This window comes from Bos indicus x Bos taurus, chromosome 6 (genome assembly GCF_003369695.1).
Source record: "Bos indicus x Bos taurus breed Angus x Brahman F1 hybrid chromosome 6, Bos_hybrid_MaternalHap_v2.0, whole genome shotgun sequence".
NCBI lineage: Eukaryota > Metazoa > Chordata > Mammalia > Artiodactyla > Bovidae > Bos > Bos indicus x Bos taurus.
In genome coordinates this window covers 66,043,575-66,068,816 of record NC_040081.1, presented here as the reverse complement: position 1 = coordinate 66,068,816, position 25,242 = coordinate 66,043,575, and the positions used below count along the sequence as shown (strand labels likewise).

Genomic DNA, 25,242 nt, shown 5'->3' with positions numbered 1-25,242 from the left:
CTCAGTTACCATGCCTCATCCATCTACCCAGACAACTGATTGCATCTTACTGAGTTGCCTCAATAATTATCATATGCCTGGGTCACTACTTATTGCCTGACATCATGTCTTATGATAACTTTGGACTCTCTGATTGTTTCGGCCTCCCCAATCCTTGCCCCACAAAAGTTATGGTTAATTCTGCCTCATTTATAGTTATGGTTTGGCTCATTGTATGATATAATAAATGGTCCTAAAAGTAATCTATTTTCTAAATAGGAATAAAGGAAATTGCCTACTTAAACATGTAAACTTGTAATAATAGAAAGACTCAATATGCATTATAAAATAAAATATTTTGGGGGAGAGAATGTTGATAACTTTAGCACTTGCAATTTATCCACAGAATCAATTCCAGTACTTGTCAAAATTCATTGCTTTTTAAAGTGCATGCTGTAAACATGTTAGAATTTTAACAGATTGTCATATCCTAATGTGATCCAACAGAAGCAAAGGTAAAAAAAATCACAATCAGTGAAAGGAAACTGAGGGTAAAAGGCTACCTATATTAATGAGCATCTTTCTCTTTCCATGTCAGTTCCAACAGCTAACGGTGTATTTGCTTAGCTAAAGTTCTGTCTTATTTGTAAAACTTTATTAGCCAATAACAAATGACTGGGTTTACATTTCATTCCTATAGTTTGAATTTGCTTGTCATTCACATTTAAACCAAAAGTCACTATTAATACTTTCATATATTAATACCTTTTAGCCAATATATTTATATAATATATTTTAAAATTAGAATATTAATTAAAGAATAGCTGATGAATGTTATTCATTCCAGGTTCTAGGGGTAATAGATCAATATTTATGTCTGAATCTATATCTACATAAGCATTCTTTATCTAGTTCTATGTTTGTATTCAGTAAAACTAGAAAATGAATGTAATTACTCAATAGTCAGACAATGGGGAATACATTTATTGTTCAATAATACTAGAGGATCACCTGGGATTTTCCCATTTTTCTTTACCATTTTGAAGTTTAGATTTGGAAAGCATTTTAAATGATCTAAATAAATATCTGTCTATTCTTAAATTACATTAAGTTGTATTACAATGCTCTGAATTACCTACTGAACTTTCCCTGTCCCTGAAAACCAGGAAATGGCCTTGGCCTTATATTCACAACAAATGGAATCAAATGTCTGCATGTTGATGACTGGGAAACAATGAAACAAAGATAATCAATCAGATTAACTCTTAGTGACTAAAATATTCTAGTTGTTAATCAGTGAAAAACAGCCCAAGAGGACAAACCTACACTACAAGCCACAAGATGAGAAATAGACAATACCATTTATCATCTCATTCTTCCATGAAGATAGACTTTACCATAGTGTTTTTCTAGACAACAATTTACAGTCCTTCAGAAAGACAGACTATAGAACCAAAGACAATCTCACAAAGTGTTTTCAAACTAAATATTTCCCTCCTCTTAATGCAGCTTGGGTATTGGAAGGTCTTGGAAGAAACTTGATTTTGAAAAAGAGAAAGCATGAAATTATAAATTGTCCAGCTAAAAGGAGTGCACTTTCCTTAATGATTAAAAAAGATAACTGCCAATACAGAGGAAAATGTTACTAGACTGTGAACCCTTTGAAAAGTTGGCAGGGTAGTATAGCTGAAAATATCCCGGTGACAATTACTCAGTACGAGTTTGCACTTAATTAGGTCAAGCAAACATCCCTCTTTTTTGTCCCCCTGTCCAAGTTAACTCACAACTTTCAATCTCCAGGGTGCAGTTTTGTTCATCCAGAGGATATCTTCGTAGATCCATCATGCACGCAGCTGTGGTTGTGATCCTGTCAGGGTGTGAGATAGAAAAGAACATCGTAAAGATGGTGACTCTCATTTCCAGGCTTTCTAGCCCTGAATCATGCCTCCTAGATGGCATCAAAGCTTTGTGATTAAAAATTTTAAAGACAGGCAATGCTACTTTCTTAATTTGTTCCAGTCTCTCCCTCCCATTCTGTATCCAAAACTCCATTCTGTAAATCTGCATCTCCATTCATTCCCTGGGATAGGTTCATCAGTACCATTTTTCTAGATTTCATATATATTTTCCACACGAGAGTACTGGAGTGGGATGCCATTGCCTTCTCCAATATACACTAGTAGAAGTCTCTATATAACACAGGGAGCCCAGCCTGGTGCTTTATCACAACCTAGAGGGGTGGGATGAGGATGGGGTGGGAGGGAGGCTCAAGAGGCAGGAGATATATAGTTATGACTGATTTGTGTTGTTGAATGGCAGAAACCAACACAACATTGTAAAGCAATTATCCTCCAATTAAAAAATTAAAAAAAGAAACCTACTAAAATGATCTAAACTAATAAAAGTAAATAAAAGATAAAAATTAAAGACAAGCAGATTGAATTTGAGTCTTTCTTTGCTGCTCACTAGCCATGTGAGGTTGGGCTAGTTAATATGTCTCCAGGAGCCTCAGTCCACCCATCAATCAAAACACCTACTGCATAGAATGGCTGTGAAGATTAAAAGAAATAATGGGTATGAAGCTCTTAACCCAGTGCTTCATACTTAGTAAGTGCCCCGTGAAGGATGGCTGTTATTATCGCTATAAATTATCCCACAGCCCTTCCTATATTCACTAGCATCCTAGCAATGTCTTTGTCAATATCTGCCGCAAGGCTGGCTTTACAAGGAGAACATCTATCTACGTTATGCATCAAAGCCTACCTCCCTCTCCTGCTACAGCCTAATGATAAAACAGCAAAAGCAACAAAAACAACAAAATTTGTCCTTCATGACTTTTAATGCCTCGTACTCCCCACAGTCTCTCTATTGAGAGATTTGTTAGATTCATCTCTGAGTCCCTGGCCCATAGCATATAGCCAGTAAAGAAATACTATCCTAGAGCTTACACCCTATTTACCAACTACAGTTTGGCTTATGTATTTATGCAAACCCAGGGATCCTGACTCTAGATATCTTACCTGGCTTCCACGATCCCTCCATTTTCTCATGGCTGGGCTGGTTTTGCGGACTGTGCTGAGTGTTTGAGAGGAACTTAAATCTTATGGCTAGTCCACGCACACAAACATTTGATATCACTTTGGGATTGACAAAATACTTTTCTTAAAAAAGTGAATTACCTTGTCCTCTTTCACAAAATAAGGTGTAATAATGATTTTTTAAAAATTCAAAATTCGGACTTAATAATAAGCTTCCTTTGTACCTTAAGGCCCAGGAGCTACAGCATTGGAAAATTCCCAAATATAAATAGAAGTCCAGCTATATCTTCTTATCGGGGAACTTCTTTGTTAGAAGAGTACTGCACACCCTGTTCTGAACCTAGCAAGTTTACATTGATGACGCATCTTGGATTTGGTTCTATATTAGTAAATAATAAGCCCTCTGTAAAAAATTTACTATAATGTATTGAGTTGTATGGAAATACCATCACTTATTTTCCTCATCACCCTCTAGTGGGTATATATGTTGTTTAATATCATTTACTTTTATAAATAAAGATGCTCTGAATATACTGGTATACTCTGTGATACTTGAGTATGTTGACTGGCTATTTCTAGAAAGGGAATTGTAGAAAAGGGAATTCTAGAAAAAAAGGTATATGCATTTTAAATTTTGCAACATTACTGCTCATCAACAGTGTATGTAAATTTGACAAAGTTCTTCTCATACCTATGTTTTGTGAAGCTGTCAAGGCAAGTTATTGTTTTGGTGATTTGTGTTAAACTAACAGGCACCTTCTTCCTAAAAACAGTATTAGGCATAAACCTTAGACCGTCCTAATTTTTCTTTGGATTTTGTTGTGAAAGTTAAAAGTGAAGATTCTCTTTTTAAGCCTCTCTTAGATAAGATGTTGGTCAGTTAATCAGATTTATTTGAGTATTGCTGCTAAGTCTCCTAAGTCGCTTCAGTCGTGTCCGACTCTGTGCGACCCCAGAGACGGCAGCCCACCAGGCTCCCCCGTCCCTGGGATTCTCCAGGCAAGAACACTGGAGTGGGTTGCCATTTCCTTCTCCAATGCATGAAAGTGAAAAGTGAAAGGGAAGTCGCTCAGTCATGTCCAACTCTTAGCGACCCCATGGACTGCAGCCTATCAGACTCCTCCATCCATGGGATTTTCCAGGCAAGAGTACTGGAGTGGGGTGCCATTTGAGTATTAGGCAAGAATAAAAGGAATTTTAAAGTTTAATTTAAAGAATTTCAAATGTTTTATAAAAATTTAAAGATTGGATGTATTCTAGAATTAGCACATAAAAGGGTTTTACTAGATTACTTTTTGCTTTCTGCTCCCATAATCATGTGACTTGATTGATTTTTCTCATTTCACAATATGTCATGAATAGCTTTCATTGTCTGAAAATACAATTACATCACATTCTTTTTTTGGTCTGTGTAGTGATGGCTTCCCTGGTGGCTCAGATGGTAGAGAATCTGGCTGCAATGCAGACGACCGGGCTTTGATCCCTGGGGCAGGAAGATGCCCTGGAGGAGGAAATGGCAACCCACTCCAGTATTCTTGCTTGGAGAATTCCATGGACAGAGGAGTCTGGGGGATAGTTTATGGGGTTGCTGAGAGTTGGACACAACTGAGAAACTAACACTGTTTCAAACATCCTCAATAAGACAGCACAATAAATATTTAAAAGCACTTAAAAACATCCTGTCTCTACCATATTCTTTGTTTAACTGCTGCTTATGAATAAAAAGGATTGTGAAAATGTGAATGTTTTCTAGGAATTACTAAAGTGCAGCCATCCTTATGATCCTATGACTTAGCCAATTATTTTCAACCAGGAATTGTTTTTACCAACAGGGGACATTTGATAACATCTGGAGGCAGCTCTGATTATCAGGCTTGGGGTGGAGGGTTGATACTGGTGTCTAGTGGGGATACGACCAGGGATGCAGCTAAATATCCTACAGTGTGCAGAACCTCCCCAACGATTTACAATGATCTGTTCTGAAACGTCAGTAGTGCCACAGTGGAAAAACCCTGCTACAATGGTGCTTTCAAACATTTTTCCTCTAAGGAGACTTTTAGCAAAATGGAAACTTACAGAGAACCTCAGTATATAAAATACAAATGAAATAAGTGAAAGCCATATGTTGTTAATGCAGATTTCTTATACAAGTTCAAATGTTGACATCTATCTTAATGTGAGCACACATAAAAGCAGGAATTATGATGAGAATTATGGTCTTCAATCTTCCTCAGTGCCAGTTATTTTTGTTTTGTATTTTATTTGTGTGGTATTGAGAAAGTCCTCACAAATATGGAAATACTTGCCTCTAAAATCTTACATGACCAGTCATGGGCTACCCTGAATTCAGAGAAAAAATATCCATTTGCTTTGTAATCACCTCTATAATCAATGACAGCTTTGCAGATATTTTAGATACATTCATAGGTGGATGATCTCTAATAGATACTTCAGTTCAGTCAGTTCAGTCGCTCAGTCATGTCCGACTCTGCGACCCCATGAATCACAGCACGCCAGGCCCCCCTGTCCATCACCAACTCCCAGAGTTCACCCAGACTCATGTCCAATGAGTCAGCAATGCCATCCAGCCATCTCATCTTCTGTCGTCCCCTTCTCCTCCTGCCCCCAATCCCTCCCAGCATCAGAGTCTTTTCCAATGAGTCAACTCTTCACATGAGGTAGCCAAAATACTGGAGCTTCAGTTTCAGCATCATTCCTTCCAAAGAAATCCCAGGGCTGATCTCCTTCAGAATGGACTGGTTAGATCTCCTTGCAGTCCAAGGGACTCTCAAGAGTCTTCTCCAACACCACAGTTCAAAAGCATCAATTCTTCAGCTCTCAGCCTTCGTCACAGTCCAACTCTCACATCCATACATGACCACAGGAAAAACCATAGCCTTGACTAGACAGACTTTGTTGGCAAAGTAATGTCTCTGCTTTTGAATATGCTATCTAGGTTGGTCATAACTTTCCTTCCAAGGAGTAAGCGTCTTTTAATTTCATGGTTGCAGTCACCATCTGCAGTGACTTTTGAGCCCCCAAAAATAAAGTCTGACACTGTTTCCACTGTTTCCCCATCTATTTCCCATGAAGTGATGGGACCAGATGCCATGATCTTCGTTTTCTGAATGTTGAGCTTTAAGCCAACTTTTTCACTCTCCACTTTCACTTTCATCAAGAGGCTTTTGAGTTCCTCTTCACTTTCTGCCATAAGGGTGGTATCATCTGCATATCTGAGGTTATTGAGATTTCTCCCAGCAATCTTGATTCCAGCTTGTGTTTCTTCCAGTCCAGCGTTTCTCATGGTGTACTCTGCATATAAGTTAAATAAGCAGGGTGACAATATACAGCCTTGACGTACTCCTTTTCCTATTTGGAACCAGTCTGTTGTTCCATGTCCAGTTCTAACTGTTGCTTCCTGACCTGCATACAAATTTCTCAAGAGGCAGATCAGGTGGTCTGGGATTCCCATCTCTTTCAGAATTTTCCACAGTTTATTGTGACTTAAAAACTGATTATAAGGAGAGAGAGGGTGGGATGAACTGAGAAAGTAGCATTGACATGTGTCCACTATCATGTGTAAAACAGGTAGCCGGTGCAAAGCTACTGTGTATCACAAGGGGCCCAGCCCAGTGCTCTGTGATGATGGTCTAGGGGGTGGGATGGGAGGAAGGGAAGGAAGGCTCAAGGGGGAGGGCACATGTATATATACAGTTTGTGTATGCAGAAACCAGCCAATATTGTAAAGCAATTTTCCTCCAACTAAAAAAAAAATGGAAACTTTACTTGGTGTTCCATGCTCCACGTGAAGTAACCTGGCAGCACAAGTGGATATTATGATGGCCTTGAATGCATTAAAATGTGGCATAGGACACATTACAGTGTACATGCTTATAGTTTAAAATAAATATAATATTTAAATAAAATTTAAATAAGATATGTGTGGAACAAAGCAACTTTTGGGATACTTAAGAACACTACATGAACCCCCTTGTCAGCTTTTCTAACTTAATTGACATCATTTTTCAACATGTCATATGGTTAGTTTACCACATCATATCAACATCAGGACATGCTGAACCACTGATTGATTCACACATTGTAAGGCTGTGGAGGTTTTACAAAGGAATTTGAAAGGCCAACAAAGCATTGTTGGTAAAATGAATAACATGTCTCATGCTTATGGGTACTACAGTTGTGCGTGATTAAAAAAAGACAAAAAATGGATTTTGGAAAGCATAATGGAATTGACCATTGCTATCTGTTATGATCAATCCATTCAGCAATCAATGAATATGAGAATTTTTTTGATATCACATAGGAAATCTGTATACCACACCAGAACTCTGCCTATAACCTGATGAGTTTTCAACTGTGATTGCTTGGGCAAGTTCATTTCTCCTGCCCCAAATCCCATTAAGATACCAAAGAGAACTGAGTCATCACAATTCAGAAAGAGGTGATCAAGGCAACTTCCAGAACTCGAGCTGTGCGAAATTCCTGACTTCCTCTACAGAGCACTGATATTAGTGAAACAACATTCTTCTTCGAATCTAGATGTTCCAAATTTTGAATTTTCAAGATGATTTCACTGGCTCAACTTGGATTATGTGCCAACACTCCTCAAATTATTGTTAAGGGCAGGAAAGAAAGCTAGGCAAAAATATTGTCACCAGGGACCAGAAAGGGTCTCTCAGAGGAATTACTAAAACTCAGACAGGGACCTCTATACAGGCAGGTACTCATAAATTCATGTTGTGACCCATAGAAATTTATGCAACAGAATGTTGGTCTCTGCTAATTTAAGAGTTTGGTATCTCTAGATTTTGTAATACATATGGCTAAGTGAATGGACTATCCTGAGCTCTTTGTGAGAAAAATTACTCAGCAAGAATTCTCAGGAGCATCAACAAAACGATGTCATTTTGTTGGGCAGAGTGCTGTTCGGCTCTTGTCTTCCGGGTGTGAGGCAACAATGAACATCTTGAAAAATGACTGTTCTCTATGTTTCCATTTGTTTGCAATTGCTCAGCAGCGGTTAAGTCACCTCTACAACTACTTAACACACCCTCATGGAAATGCTCCCAACATTGTGGCTGAAGCAGTCTTCTATGGAGTTAAAGGCGCCAAAGATCACAAAACTGGATAGGTTGAGGGCTTTGAAATTGAAGCATTTTTTGAAATTTTTTTAAATGTTCACACTCAATCATTCATTCTCAGTGTGTGAAGATATGACTATTGGCTATCGGCAAATGAAAGTACAATAGGGTAGAACTAACAAAAGGCAAAAGTATCAAATAATTGTTTTTCTGAACTCAGACTGTCCAGAGGTACAGATTCATGATGGCATAACATTTATCTGTCTTCTTTCAAAGACATTTAGAATGACTTACATTATAATCCAATTTATTGACATTTTGAAGGTTAGGTCAGAACACTATAATAGGCTGTTAGTTAGAAACTATGGCCCCATGATACTTTGGAATGAAGGGAAATCATGTTGCTATAGTATTTATGTATTAATTTGTGTGCTGTATGGTCATTTACACCAAGAATCACTGTAATCAAAATTCATGTATATTTGATGTCCAAGAGCAGCATGACTCTCATTGCTGATAAGACATCCAGGAAGTTCTGGTCCTTAAGTAGCTTAAAACCTAGCTACACACACACACACACACACACACACAAGCATGTATACATATATGCATATGGAGTGTGCATTTTTGCAAGTAAGAATGGAGGCTTAAGTAAATGAATGAATTATGTTGAGATTTTCCTATAATCATCAATCTTATAGGGAGGAGCTCCAGGTTTTAAACATGATCTCTGTAGAGCATAACTGTACAACTTAACATAATCTATATAAAAGGAGGCTTCCCAGGTGGCACTAGTGGTAAAAAACCCACCTGCCAGTGCAAGAGATGCTAGAAACTCAGGTTCAGTCCCTGGGTTGGGAAGATCCCCTGGAGGAGGGGATAGCAACCAGTATTCTTGTCTGGAGAATCCCACGGACAGAGGAGCCTGGACGACTGTAGTCCACAGGGTCGCAAAGAGTCAGACATGACTGAAGTGACTTAACATGCACATATAAAATGAATATGAAAAAGTAGAGAGGAAAAAAGCCTGAAAATTCTATTTCCTAATTATACTCCTAAGATTGTTGAGAATGATAGTGAGTAGCAGTATAAGATTGATATCAGTATCCCTCTGTAAGTTTGTTTAGAGAATGTCCCATGGCTGCCTCTGGCCTCTAGGCTGTACCCTTAATCCATGTTAGATTCATCACCCAAAGAAACCAATGAAAGATGATGGATGGGTTAGCCTAAGTCATGACCAATGTGTGCATAGATTTTTTCCTGTAACTAACACTGAGTGGTGAAAAGAATATGTATTATCTTCATCAGTTCAGTTCAGTTCAGTTTCTCAGTCATGTCCGACTCTGCAACCCCATGAATCGCAGCATGCCAGGCCTCCCTGTCCATCACCAACTCCTGGAGTTCACTTAAACTCACGTCTATCGAGTCGGTGATGCCATTCAGCCATCTCATCCTCCGTCGTCCCCTTTTCCTCCTGCCCCCAATCCCTCCCAGCATCAGAGTCTTTTCCAATGAGTCAAGTCTTCGCATGAGGTGGCCAAAGTACTGGAGTTTCAGCTTTAGCATCAGTCCTTCCAAAGAAATCCCAGGGCTGATCTCCTTCAGAATGGACTGGTTGGATCTCCTTGCAGTCCAAGGGACTCTCAAGAGTCTTCTCCAACACCACAGTTCAAAAGCATCAATTCTTCGGCGCTCAGCTTTCTTCACAGTCCAACTCTCACATCCATACATGACCACTGGAAAAACCATAGCCTTGACTAGATGGACCTTTGTTGGCAAAGTAATGTCTCTGCTTTTCAATATGCTATCTAGATTGGTCATAACTTTTCTTCTAAGGAGCAAGTGTCTTTTAATTTCATGGCTGCAGTCACCATCTGCATAACTGGCATCAAATTTTGCTTTTGGTAAGATATTATGTTTAGGAAAATACCTTGGTGTTTAAAGATGAAATCCTGAGGAAAAAAGACATGAATGACAAAGAAACAAAAGGAAGTAAACTGCTCTGAGATTTATGAGGAATTTAGGTGTGGAAAAGCAAAATGATGGAGTAGCAAAGCATTTTGTAGGGCAGTATTCAACTTTAAGATTTTTACATTGCTATTATAATAAAATTTTTCTCTATTTATCTAAATAAAGCTTTCCCCCAATACCACCCAGCCCAGTAAAGTCTTATGTAAATGTTTTATTTTCATTCTTATAAAATGACTGAATTCCATATCTTGATAACATTCATGAAACAGTATTCTATAAATTAAATCAATTCAGCCAAACTGGAACTTCAAAGCCAGAGATGGTCAAATCAGGAAGCCCTTTGGGAAGCCTCGGCAACCCTGCAGAAGGTGTTGGACTCCCACAAGTAATGGGTTGTGTGTTTAAACTACCTTTATTTAGATTTTAAGAGGCAGAGTGATCTCAGATAATACTATGTTAGAATCCTCCATGACAGGACTGTGCTAAGCACCATACTTACTGTATTAGTTACCAATTGCTCTTGCAAGAAGTTACTGTAAATTTAGTAGCTTAAAACAGCACAGACCTATGCTCCTACATTCTAGAGATCTGAAGTTCTAAAATCAAGGTTTCAGTAGGGCTGTGTTCCTTCCAGAGGCTCTCCAGGAGAATCCATTTGCTTGCCTTTGCCAGCTTCTAGAGGCTGCTTTGCATTCTTGGCTCAGGTTCCCTTCCTCCATCTTCCTCCATCATTTCAATGTCTGCTTTTGTCCTCACATCTCCTTCTCCACTGACTCTCCTGCCTTCCTTGTATAAGAACTCTTGTGATTACATTGGGCTCACCCCAGATAATCCAAGATAATCTGTTTCAAAATCCTTATATTAATCCTATCTGCAAAATCCCTGTTGAAACCTAAGGAAACATATTTACAGGTCCTGAGAATTAGGACATAGACCTCTTTAGAGTGCTGTTATTCTGACTACCATATAAGCATTATTTAATTTATTATTTATGAAAGCCAGATTATGTTGATGCCATTTTATGCCAGTTTCAAAGATAAGGAAACTGATATCTGATGAGGTTAGAAAATGTTTCCAAGTTGACACAGTCTGTAAAGGAGATTCAAATTCAGATACTCTAGACTCAGGAGCTAAATTTTATAATATTTCCAGTTATTATATTCAGGCCAGATAAATCTAGGCAGAGAACAATTGGTTCAGTAAAATTTCTCCCATAAGCAGTAAAACATAAAAAACAACTAAGAGTTGACCTTCCTATATATTTTTAGTATTCATTTAGTTATCACTAATTTAGGGCATCTTTTAGCCACTCAATAATGGGTATAAAAATGATAGAAGACTTAGTAGGAATCAGGCAATACTGTAAGCATGGAAGTTACAGCAATTAAAAATATCCAGCTGCACCTTTCTGCTGTCACGATTTTTTGTTGTTGTTTTTCAAGACTGTCAGGTAGCAGAAGATAGAAGGCAGAGCCTTTGTCTATTGCTTTAATGAAATAGCTAGGGAGAACATGCTTATGTCTCAATTGGGACTACTAGCTCTGCCATTTTTCTAGAAATACAAATATATCACCTTAGACAAATGTATACATTATCACAAAAGCATGACAATCACTCAGGAAGGAGATGATTCAATCCTACTCTTATTTGATTGGTATGTTTAGTTAGCTTTTGGATGCCTTAAGTTTGTTGTATTCCACAAACAGAGGTATTATGTAAGTGAATATAGAATGGAACAGGCAAGAAGAAGAGGGTTATCACATGAATAGTCAAATTCAATGCTTGGTACATAATAATCTCTCAGTTAACTCTAACCAGGCTCCTCTGTCCATGGAATTCTCCAGGCAAGAATACTGGAGTGAGTAGCCATTCCATTCTCCAGGGACTCTTCCTGACCCAGGGATCAAACCTGGGTCTTGTGTATTGCAGGCAGATTGTTTACCATCTGAGCCACTAGGGAAGCCCCATTATTTTTAAACTGTATGCTTCTAAATACATACATACATACTTATAAGATATTCATTGGAAGGACTAATGCTGAAGCTATAGCTCCAGTACTTTGGACACCTGATGCAAAGAGATGACTCATTGGAAAAGACCCTGATGCTGTGAAAGATTGAAGGCAAAAGGAGAAGGGGATCAGCAGAGGATGAGATGGTTAGATAGCATCACCAACTCAATGGACAAGAATTTGAGCAAATTCTGGGAGATAGTGAAGGACAGGGGAGCCTGGTGTGCTGCAGTCCATGGTGTCTCTAAGAGTCAGACATGACTTAGTGACTGGACAACAGCAATAATATGTAAGATTACTAACACAAGTACATTGTAAGATTAATGCAGGGTCATAGTAAAATAAAAGACTTCAGGTGGCTCAGTGGTAAAGAATCCGCCTGTCAAGCAACAGATGTGGGTTCAATCCCTGGGTCAGGAAGATCTCTTGGAGAAAGAAATGGCAACCCACTCCAGTACTTTTGCCTGGGAAATCCCATGGACAGAGGAGCCTGATAGGCTATAATCCATGGTGTGGCAAAGAGTTGGACATGATGAGTGATTAAACAACAATATAGTAAGGCATCTGAAAAACACAGAAAACTATACACAGAATAAAGATGACCCACAGTCTCATTGCCACAATCTGATTAGTAATTTCCTTTTTTCTAAGTATATTGTTTAATAAGTTGAACTTACACTGTATTTATCCTTTACATCTACTGCTGTTTACTTAACCATCCCTCTCTTGGATGATGTCATTAGGTACTCTTTGGTGATGCTTTGAAGGCTTCCCTGGTAGCGCAGACGGTAAAGAATATGCCTGTAATGTGGGAGACACAGGTTCGATTCCTCGGTGGGGAAGATCCCCTGATGAAAGAAATGGCAACCCACTCCAGTATTCTTGCCTAGGAAACCCCATGAAGAGAGGAGCCAGGCTGGCTACAGTACAAAGGGTCAGACACGCCTGAGCAACTAACACTTTACTCACACTGTGTCAACAGCATTCTTGTTGCTCCTCTTATATTTTTATTTTTTTGATTCTGCTTTCTTTTCTCCCTCTGTTTTGTACTCTTTGTGCTGAATGTTAATAACACTCTTCTCTGTGCAATCCCAAGCAGTCATTTTCAGGTAATTAGCTATATACCAAATGTTGTGTAAATGGGCTCATTTTTATTCATTTCTGTTGGGCCAGAGTGATTCATGAGCCACTTTGTGAATATGAAAAGCTGTTCATAAATCAGAGCAGCCTGGGGCAGGGGAACAGCAATAACAGAAAGTACTCACAGGGCAATAGTAATTAATAGACCCTTGTCAAGGACCCAGTGATAATCTCAGTTATGTTTTACATAGATGTATTGCTGAATTCAAAATAGACTATTTCCCTCAAAGTATATCACTATATTCACTTATCTGTGGAGTATAAAGGCATATGTTAAATTTCTACCATGCTTAATGTTTCCTAGTAACAGTCAGTTGAGATATGTGTTAGGTGGCAGAAAAAACAAGGTCACTTCTTCAAAATTATAACATCTTTATTGTCATTATCTTGATAATCAGCAATATCTGTAGTGGACAGACTGTGAGCAATTAAAATAATAAGCCCTTAAATTGCAAGTGAAATGGACTTAGAAATTATAGTAAAAGTCAAATTCAAAGAAAAAGTTTACTTTTGATGGAATGCCATGATTTGGTAATCAGTAAGTGCAGGATAGTTAAATAAGGACTCAGAATTACAAGATAAAGCAAATATATGGGTCTTCACAGCTATTCATTTTTTGGGCTTACTTGCAAAACTGCCCTGTTGCTCTGCCACATGACGATTTCTCTCAGAACAAAGAATTGACACATTTAGTGAAAGGTAATCAAAGTAATTTCCAAATATTATTGAAGGAGTGAAATAAGATTCAAGAGTGATAGAGCTTTAAAATACTGCATTGTCTTAGGACAATGGCTTTTTGTAGAGGAACAAAACAGAACCCCACTTAAATACAAGTAAGGCAGTGGCATAAATTGTGTGAAATTTCTAGCTCCCCGTGAGACTAAGAGCATTGCTTGTGAAATCGTTTTTTTTTCCTCTTTAAACAAGTAAACATTAAAATATTTTGAAATTAGTAGGGAAATATTACCCCTATTATGACTACCAACAGCATTGTGGTATATATACTTTCATCGCCTCTTCCCAATGGCTGTGGGATTTTTGCATGCTTGTAACTAGGTTTAGAGTTCTCTCTTCTTCCCTTTGAATCTTAATATGTCAGGATTGCACATTTTTCAGTAGAAAACTACATCATCATGGACATTTAAGGGGCTTTCCATTTCATCAGTTTGCAAATATCTTCTCCCATTCTGCAGGTTGTTTCCTTGTTTTGCTGATGGTTTCCTTTGCTGTGCAAAGCTTTTAAATTTGATTAGGTCAAACTTGTTTATTTTTGCTTTTTTTTTTTACCTTGAGAGATTAATCTAAGAATATATTGCTATGATTTATGGCAGAGAATATTTTGCCTATGTTTTCTTCTAGGAGTTTAATGGTGTCATGTTTTATATTTAGGTCTTTAAACCATTTTGAGTTTATTTTTCTTATATGGTGTTAGGTAATTTTCTAATTTCATTGATTTACATGTCCCTGTCCAGCTTTCCCAGCACCACTTGTGGAAGAGACTGGCTTTTCTCCACTTTATGTTCTTGCATTCTTTTTGTAGATTAATTGACTGTAGATGTCTGGGTTTATTTCTGGGCTCTCTATTCTGTTTCATTGATCTGTATGGTATATACTAATACCTTGCTGTTTTGATTATTATAACTTTGTAATAATGTCTGAAGTCCAGAACGGTTATGCCTCCGGCTTTGTCCTTTTTATTCAAGATTGTTTTGACAATTTGGGTCTTTCATGTTCTCTCTATGTTAGGATTATTAGTTCTAATTTTGTGAAAAATGTCATGGGTATTTTGATAGGGATTATTTTAAATCTATTGATTGGTTTGGGTAGAGTGGCCATTTTAACATTATTAATTCTTCCAATCCAAGAGCATGAAATGTCTTTCCATTTCTTTGAATCATCTTCAATTTCCTTTACCAGTGTTTTATAGTTTTCCATGTATATGTCTTTCACCTCCTTGGTCAGGTTTATTCCTAAATTGTTGAAACAGGATGGATCTGGGTATTTGAAAATGATATATAGTTCCTTATATATATATATATATATATGTATCATTCCTTATAAATGATATATATATAGAAATATATATACATTTCTCATCACAACTATATATTTGTTTGATAACTTGTTCTTGTGTGCTTCTTGAATAGATGGTAAATACTGCAAGAGAAGTAACCTTACAATGAGCCACTTACCAGTGTCCAAACCAGTGTCTAGCATAGAATTAATGTGTAAATTAATGATATTAATATGTAACTTAAGGAAGCAGTGAAGTCATTACTTCCCTAAAGAAGACAGAAAAAGAACAGTGTGCTGCCTTTATTAAAAAACTATGCCAGTGTTGCTTGGAATATAGATTTAAGATAAAGATACATTTCCTCCACTGAATTCAGTTTATTACTAGAGACTATCTTGAGTGCATTTTCTAGAAAAACAACCACAGACTATTGTCAGTGAGGTAATTTCTAGGGTTATGAAGCTGCATGAAGCACGCTTAAATTAAGGCAGGTGCAAGCAAATTGTATAATTCTGTGAATTACCTACATTTTAAGAATAGTCCCCTTTTAAGTACAGGAAGTTTTAGTCACTAGAAATTCAATAAATGTAAATTTCTTCTTATCTTTCCTTTTCCATCACCACCCCACAAACTAAAAATTAACAAAACAAAACCCCTCTAAATACACTTTATTCAGGAAGCATACGTGAGCATATATATAGATGGTTGAAGTTAAAATATATTCTCCTAAACAAGGGAAATGATCTATAGAGCTTTGCCTATGTTACATTCAACAAAGTAATTCCTGTCACCATTACCCTCAAGAATAATGAAATTCATTACGACCATTTTCAGGTTTATGAAAAACCTGAGTGTTCCAATAAACTTTGGCAATTAGTTACTCTGAACAAAGGCTGCTTTGGTACCTTGACCATTTAAATGAATAAACAAATAGTACAGTCTTATTATCCCTATTATAAACTGTGTAAATTAGAACTGCATTTTAGTAGAGACCATTATCCTACTGAATAAACTCAAAATGCTACACCCAATAAATCTTGTATTTAAATTCTGATTATTTATTAAGAAAATATTGTGCAAAAAGCATATAAAACCTAATTTTGAATATTTCATATGTACAATAATAACAGGTTTAGACAACATGATGCCTCATAATAAACAATTCTTGAACTTTATATATTTTTAAATGTTTGAATGCAGTTTATTGGCTTACTATTTCTGAATGTTGTACTAATTAATTATCAATAACATAGTAAGTGGTGCATTTGAAAACATTCACAACTTTTAATATCACTTATGTAAATAGAAAATGAAAGTGTTAGTTACTCAGTCATGTCCAACTCTTTGTGACCCCACAGACTGTAGCCCACTAGAAGGGGGTGACAGAGGATGAGATGGTTGGATGGCATCACTAACTCAGTGGATATGAGTTTGAGCAAACTCCGGAAGATAGTGAAGCACAGGGAAGCCTGGTGTGCTGCAGTCCATGGGGTCGTAAAGAGTCGAATATGATTTAGCGACTGAACAACAACAAATATAAATAGAAGACGGTATAAGTAACAGCTCCCTCTTAAGAATCATTTCTTAAATTTCACTTTCAAGTTTCCACAAATAAATTGCTATATTTAATAGATATATTTAATGCACACTTAATAGTGCAAATAGAAATATGAGAGTGCAAAGAACAGTACTATCCATCTTGCATATATATCTCTTCAGGTCTTCCCAGTATCCCTCTATGTTGGGAATTGTTTGGGATTCAGAAGAGAAACCTGTTCCGGCAAAGGAGGCAAATGTATTATGACCATAGTTTTGTGTTTCTAAGTTTATTGTTGACCTGTGGCAAAAGTGTAGATCTGAATTTATAAGCACTCTATGTGTATCTGTATCTATAATTCAGAAAGGACTCTACCTCTCCTTTTGTAGAGAAAATTGTGAAAGATTTTGAAATGAACTCTGGTGGCTCAGATGGTAAAGAATCTGCCTGCAGTGCAGGAGACCTGGGTTCAGTCCCTGGGTTTGGAAGATGCCCTGGCGAAGGGAAAGGCTACCCACTCCAGTATTCTTGCCTGGAGAATTCCATGGGCAGAGGAGCCTGGCAGGCTACAGTCCATCAGCTCAGAAAGAGTTGGACATGACTGAGTGACTAACACTTGAAATGAATCAAAAAGATTACTGAAAGTGTTGCCTAGTGGTTAGGGTCATCTCACCTTTCATCATCTGAGACCTATTTTGCAATACTGTGCACTGTAGAAAAGTGATGGTAATGCAAATAATTCTTACTCATAGAATTGCAATGGTATTGATATTGCCCTGTGAATACTGACCAATTTTGCCAGTTTACATCTATTTGTGATATAGTTACGCTATAGTATGCCTTTCAGTATATCTACTCCATGGGCTTTCCTAGTGGTTCAGAGGGTAAAGCTTCTACCTACAATGTGGGAGACCCCGGTTCGATCCCTAGTTCTGAAAAATCCCCTGGACAAGGAAATAGCAACCCACTGCCTGGAAAATCCCATGGACGGAGAAGCCTGGTAGGCTACAGTCCATGCGGTTCCAAAGAGTTGGACATGACTGAGCGACTTCACTTTTACTTTCACTTTCACCCCCTGGATACTCCTTGAAACTAGTTACAACATCTCACTAGTTCTCTCATTAATTAATGAGTTATTGAAATCTTTGACCCACGTTTGTTTTACATTTTTACATGATTTTATCGTTTTTTGAATGATTGCCCTTAAATAGTTTTGGAGATAATCTGTCAGATGCCTGATCAATTTACCTAATAGAGACACATAAAATACATTGAGTCCATGGGGTCGCAAAGAGTCGAACATGACTGAGCAACTGAACTGAACTGAACTGAAAATATATTGCCAGAAAAGTGTACCTTACAGGTCACTTAAACTTAGGCATATCTTTTCTTTGTTCCCAGGGGTGTAATTTCAATATCTATTGATTGATTTTAAGGTGAAGCTAAGCAGATAACTTTTCTGATTCCCCCTCCACCACCACCATCTAGGATGTTTTTGTTTTGTTTTTGTTTCTAGTTTGCTTACAGCCAGTTATTCCCCAGTGGTGACAAATGATTGAGGATTTAATTTCATGGTCTGACCATTCAATGATTTCTGTAAATAGGCTAATGAATAATAGAGTTAGAGTTCTATACTGTGTTGGATGAGGGACGACAGAGAGTCTGGTTTATTAGTCTTTTTAGTTTGTTTTATCTATTTTATCTATTATTTTAGTTTGTCCATTTTGTGATCAAGTCAATTAAGAGCATTGTGTCCAGTGGAATGGAAAGCAGCTGTTTAATATCTGGACCATAACTTTGTGTGTTTCTATATTTGCTTTCAACCTGTGGCAAAAGTGTAGATCTGAATTTATAAACACTCTGTCTTTGTGCTTATAATTCAGAAAGGGCTTTATCACTCATTGCATGAGAGTATTAATAAATTAGGGTACAAAGTCTTGATATGATAGTGCTTTATTCTAATTGATTTGTTTAGATAAATAAGTATTAATAAAAATCAAATGCTCCTAAATTCCCAGAAAAAGGAAAACTGTACTTCTAATACTTTAAATGTTCTAGACTTAAATAAAATATTTTCTTATATAAGCTAACTCAGATACATTTTAAAGATGCAAGTTCACCTAATTAAGATAAACCTTTGGTAAATAGACCTAGTTTAATAATTTTGGTTTAATATAAAACAGCCATGTCTTTTTCAATTTATCAGTATTAAATATAACACAAGTATACATTTTATCCAGATCAAATATGCTGACATTAACACTACATAGTATTTCTTAAACATGATTATAAAAATGGCAATTTGTGTTCAAATAAATTGTATCATTATTCTGACAAACTTTTCTTCAACAGTCATTATGTTCTGTAATATGTCAGCTTGGAGACAATTTTCATGATACCTAGCTTAAAACCTTGGATTGATATTAAATTGAGCTAATTAATGAGTAGTCATTGAATACCCATATAATTTCTAAGTAAATACTTGAACACTGGTTACTAAGCATAATTTAAAATTTATATACCTTTCCCTGGTGGCTCAGTGGTAATGTTGATGCATGGCAAAACCAATACAATATTGTAAAGTAATTAGCCTCCAATTAAAATTAATAAATTAAAAAAAAAAAAAAAAAGAATCCTGCAATGCAGGAGACACAGGAGACACTGGCTTGATCCCTGGGCTGGGAAGGTCCCCTGGAAAAGGAAATGGCTACCCACTCCAGTATTTTGCTTGGAGAATCCCATGGACAGAGGAGCCCAGTGAAGTATAGTCCATAGGGTTGCAGAGAGTCGGACACAACTGAAGCGACTTAACATAGCACAGCTCAGCACAGCACAGAACATACCTTTACTTCTTATTTTTTGTGCAATGGAGTGGCTGTAGATTTAGGGATGTTAATAAATGTGTTAATTTTTCCCACTTTAAAAATACGTTCAGTTCAGTTCAGTCACTCAGTTGTGTCCAACTCTTTGCGACCCCATGAACCGCAGCATGCCAGGCCTCCCTGTCCATCACCAACTCCTGGAGTCCACTCCATTGAGTCGGTGATGCCATCCAACCATCTCATTCTCTGTTGTTCCCTTCTCCTCCTGCCCTCAATCTTTCCCAGCATCAGGGTCTTTTTAAATGAGTCAGCTTTCCGCATCAGGTGGCCAAAGTATTGGAGTTTCAGCTTCAACATCAGTCCTACCAATGAACACCCAGGACTGATCTTTAGGATGGACTGGTTGGATCTCCTTGCAGTCCAAGGGACTCTCAAGAGTCTTCTCCAACACCGCAGTTCAAAAGCATAAATTCTTCAGTGTTAAAGAAAATGCAAATGTCTGTAAAAGTTGTATTATATGTGTTTATGAGCTCTGCTACTCTCATGTAGTCATTTAAAATGACCCACAGCTGTCAATTTTCCACTCCCTACTTTTCCTTGTGAAATACAACCTCATTTCCTTGAGTTAAAAGTTTTAATTTTTTTTAGTTTAAATTTATTTATTTTAATTGGAGGCTAATTACTTTACAATATTGTATTGGTTTTGCCATACATCAACATGAATCCACCATGGGTGTACACATGCTCCACATCCTGAACCCCCTCCCATCTCCCTCCCCGTACCATACCTCTGGGTCATCCCAGTGCACCAGCCCCAAGCATCCTGTATCCTGCATTGAATCTGGACTGGCGATTCATTTCTTATAGGATATTATACATGTTTCAATGCCATTCTCCCAAATCATCCCCCCCTCTCCCTCTCCCACAGAGTTCAAAAGACTGTTCTATACATCTGTGTCTCTTTTGCTGTCTTGCATACAGGGTTATCATTACCATCTTTCTAAATTCCATATATATGTGTTAGTATACTGTATTGGTGTTTTTCTTTCTGGCTTACTTCATTCTGTATAATCGGCTCCAGTTTCATCCACCTCATTAGAAGTGATTCAAAAGTATTCTTTTTGATGGCTGAGTAATACTCCATTGTGTATATGTACCACAGCTTTCTTATGCATTCATCTGCTGATGGACATCTAGGTTGCGACAAAGAAATACACATGTATATGTGTGTCTTATTCAAGAAAAAATTAGTTTTATCCTAAAGCCATGGTACTCAAATTTTTTGGTCTCCTGATCCATTTACACTCTTAAATCTCATCAGTATTTACTATAATTGAAATTAAAATTAAGAAAAATTTTAATGTGCATTTACTGATTCATGAGCAATGATGAATGCATTGCATGTTAAAGTTTTAGTGTTATTATGAGAATAGTTCTGACTGTATAGACCTCTTGATAAAGAAGCACTGTACTAATTTTGTTCAAATTTCACCAAGTGATATATACTAGGGCCCATTATTTGTTTTCATACCTTAGTCAAGACTCCACATTGTATTTAGTTGCATTGAGCATTTTCAGATACAAGAAATTCTCATAAATTCTCTTTTCATTTTTATTCTGTTACAAATACTTTTTAGTTTTCCTTTCTATGGCTTCTTAGATACACCTATCATTTAAAAGTGAATATCTAATTTCCAAATACATGGAGTTTTTAAAGTATCTTTGTTATCAATTTCTCATTTAAATGCTTTCTTCTCTGAAATCACCCTCTATGTTTTTTCATTCTTTTGACTTTATTGAGGCTTTCAGTGGTTAAGTCAAAGATGTCTTTTGGTAAATGTCACACAGCACTTGAAAATACGTGGGTTATTTTTAAATATCTTTTGATATTGATTTCTAACACAATTCCACAGTGAGAACAGACACTGTATGATTTCAATACTTTCACATGCTCAGTCATTCAGTCCTGTCTGACTCTTTGTGACCCCATGAACTGTAGACCACCAGGCTCCTCTGTCCATGGGATTTTCCAGGCAAGAATACTGGAGTGGGTTGACATTTCCTTCTCCAGCAATACCTTTAGATCATGAAATTTATGCAACTTATTTTACATTCCCAGATATGTTCCAGTGTCTTCTGGATTATAGTCTATGGGAACCTGAATAGAATTTGTATCCTACTATTGTGTGAAAATTGTATAAATCTTAATTATATTGAATTGGTTCATAGTGCTTTTCAGGTCTACTATATTCTTCTGTATATTCATTCTATTAATTTTTGAGAGTTTGATATTAAAATTCCAACTATAAACTCTTAGTTAATCTACTCAAAAAATAACTGTCATATATAGTGGAACTACATGTAATTTTGTTCTGTAATTTCCAAGTCTCTTGATAAGTATCTGTTATGTGACTTTCAGACTGTGACGGCGCAGGAACGGCAGAGAGGAGCTACCCCACGTCAGAGGTCGGGGGGGGGGTGACGAGAGAAGTTACCCCACGTCAAGGTCAGAGACAGCGGGCAGGAGGAGCTACCCCATGCCCCCACGCCGAGGCCAGGGGCGGTGGCCGGGAGGACCAACCCCACATCCAAGGAGCCGTGGCTGCACGGGCACAGCAGGGCCTAGAGGAGCTATCCCACGTAGAAGGTCAGGAAGGGTGGCGGTGAGGAGATACCCCTCGTCCAAGGTAAGGAGCAATGGCTGCGCTTTGCTGGAGCAGCCATGAAGAGATACCCCATGTCAAAGGTAAGAGAAACCCAAGTAAGACGGTAGGTGTTGCAAGAGGGCATCAGAGGGCAAACACACTGAAACCATACTCACAGAAAACTAGTCAATCTAATCACACTAGGACCACAGCCTTGTCTAACTCAATGAAACTAAGCCATGCCCGTGGGGCCACCCAAGACGGGTGGGTCATGGTGGAGAGATCTGACAGAATGTGGTCCACTGGAGAAGGGAATGGCAAACCACTTCAGTATTCTTGCCTTGAGAACCCCATGAACAGTATAAATAGGCAAAATGATAGGATACTGAAAGAGACTCCCCAGATCAGTAGGTGCCCAATATGCTACTGGAGATCAGTGGAGAAATAACTCCAGAAAGAATGAAGGGATGGAGCCAAAGCAAAAAGAATACCCAGCTGTGGATGTGACTGGTGATAGAAGCAAGGTCCGATGCTGTAAAGAGCAATATTGCATAGGAACCTGGAATGTCAGGTCCATGAATCAAGGCAAATTGGAAGTGGTCAAACAAGAGATGGCAAGAGTGAATGTCAACATTCTAGGAATCAGCGAACTGAAATGGACTGGAATGGGTGAATTTAACTCAGATGACCATTATATCTACTACTGTGGGCAGGAATCCCTCAGAAGAAATGGAGTGGCCATCATGGTCAACAAAAGAGTCCAAAATTCAGTACTTGGATGCAATCTCAAAAATGACAGAATGATCTCTGTTCATTTCCAAGGCAAACCATTCAATATCACAGTAATCCAAGTCTGTGCCCCAACCAGTAATGCTGAAGAAGCTGAAGTTGAACGGTTCTATGAAGACCTACAAGACCTTTTAGAACTAACACCCAAAAAAGATGTCCTTTTCATTATAGGGGACTGGGATGCAAAAGTAGAAAGTCAAGAAACACTTGGAGTAACAGGCAAATTTGGCCTTGGAATACGGAATGAAGCAGGGCAAAGACTAATAGAGTTTTGCCAAGAAAATGCACTGGTCATAGCAAACACCCTCTTCCAACAACACAAGAGAAGACTCTACACATGGACATCACCAGATGGTCAACACCGAAATCAGATTGATTATATTCTTTGCAGCCCAAGATGGAGAAGCTCTATACAGTCAGCAAAAACAAGACTGGGGGCTGACTGTGGCTCAGATCATGAACTCCTTATTGCCAATTCAGACTTAAATTGAAGAAAGTGGGGAAAACCACTAGACCATTCAGGTATGACCTAAATCAAATCCCTTATGATTATACAGTGGAAGTGAGAAATAGATTTAAGGGCCTAGATCTGATAGATAGAGTGCCTGATGAACTATGGAATGAGGTTTGTGACATTGTACAGGAGACAGGGATCAAGACCATCCCCATGGAAAAGAAATGCAAAGAAGCAAAATGGCTGTCTGGGGAGGCCTTACAAATAGCTGTGAAAAGAAGAGAAGTGAAAAGCAAAGGAGAAAAGGAAAGATATAAACATCTGAATGCAGAGTTCCAAAGAATAGCAAGAAGAGATAAGAAAGCCTTCTTCAGCAATCAATGCAAAGAAATAGAGGAAAACAACAGAATGGGAAAGATTAGGGATCTCTTCAAGAAAATCAGAGATACCAAAGGAACATTTCATGCAAAGATGGGCTCGATAAAGGACAGAAATGGTATGGACCTAACAGAAGCAGAAGCTATTAAGAAGAGATGGCAAGAATACACAGAAGAACTGTACAAAAAAGATCTTCATGACCCAGATAATCACGATGGTGTGATCACTCACCTAGAGCCAGACATCCTGGAATGTAAAGTCAAGTGGGCCTTATAAAGCATCACTACGAACAAAGCTAGTGGAGGTGATAGAATTCCAGTTGAGCTATTCCAAATCCTGAAAGATGATGCTGTGAAAGTGCTGCCCTCAATATGCCAGCAAATTTGGAAAAGTCAGCAGTGGCCAGAGGACTGGAAAAGGTCAGTTTTCATTCCAATCCCAAAGAAAGGCAATGCCAAAGAATGCTCAAACTACCGCATAATTGCACTCATCTCACACGCTAGTAAAGTAATGTTCAAAATTCTCCAAGCCAGGCTTCAGCAATATGTGAACTGTGAACTTCCTGATGTGCAAGCTGGTTTTAGAAAAGGCAGAGGAACCAGAGATCAAATTGCCAACATCCTCTGGATCATGGAAAAAGCAAGAGAGTTCCAGAAAAACATCTATTTCTGCTTTATTGACTATGCCAAAGCCTTTGACTGTGTGGATCACAATAAACTGTGGAAAATTCTGAAAGAGATGGGAATACCAGACCACCTGATCTGCCTCTTGAGAAACCTGTATGCAGGTCAGGAAACAACAGTTAGAACTGGACATGGAACAACAGACTGGTTACAAATAGGAAAAGGAGTACGTCAAGGCTATCTATTGTCACCCTGCTTATTTAACTTATATGCAGAGTACATCATGAGAAATACTGGACTGGAAGAAACAAAAGCTGGAATCAAGATTGCTGGGAGAAATATCAATTACCTCAGATATGTAGATGATACCACCCTTATGGCAGAAAGTGAAGAGGAACTCAAAAGCCTCTTGATGAAAGTGAAAGTGGAGAGTGAAAAAGTTGGCTCAAAGCTCAACATTCAGAAAACGAAGATCATGGCATCCAGTCCTATCACTTCATGGGAAATAGATGGGGAAACAATGGAAACAGTGTCAGACTTTATTTTTCTGGGCTCCAAAATCACTGCAGATGGTGACTGCAACCATGAAATTAAAAGACGCTTACTCCTTGGAAGGAAAGTTATGACCAACCTAGATAGCATGTTCAAAAGCAGAGACATTACTTTGCCAACAAAGGTTCATCTAGTCAAGGCTATGGTTTTTCCTGTGGTCATGTATGGATGTGAGAGTTGGACTGTGAAG

At 37.9% G+C, this 25,242-nt stretch overlaps 1 protein-coding gene across 1 annotated transcript in view; it reads right to left on the bottom strand.

Annotated features, from left to right (window-relative positions):
• Positions 1 to 25,242, bottom strand: part of GABRB1 (gamma-aminobutyric acid type A receptor beta1 subunit) — a 457,044-nt gene that overhangs the window by 112,973 nt on the left and 318,829 nt on the right. The window contains exon 5 of the mRNA XM_027544418.1: positions 1,764 to 1,846. Coding sequence (XP_027400219.1) covers positions 1,764 to 1,846 — 83 coding nt within the window. The remainder of the gene's footprint in view (positions 1 to 1,763; positions 1,847 to 25,242) is intronic.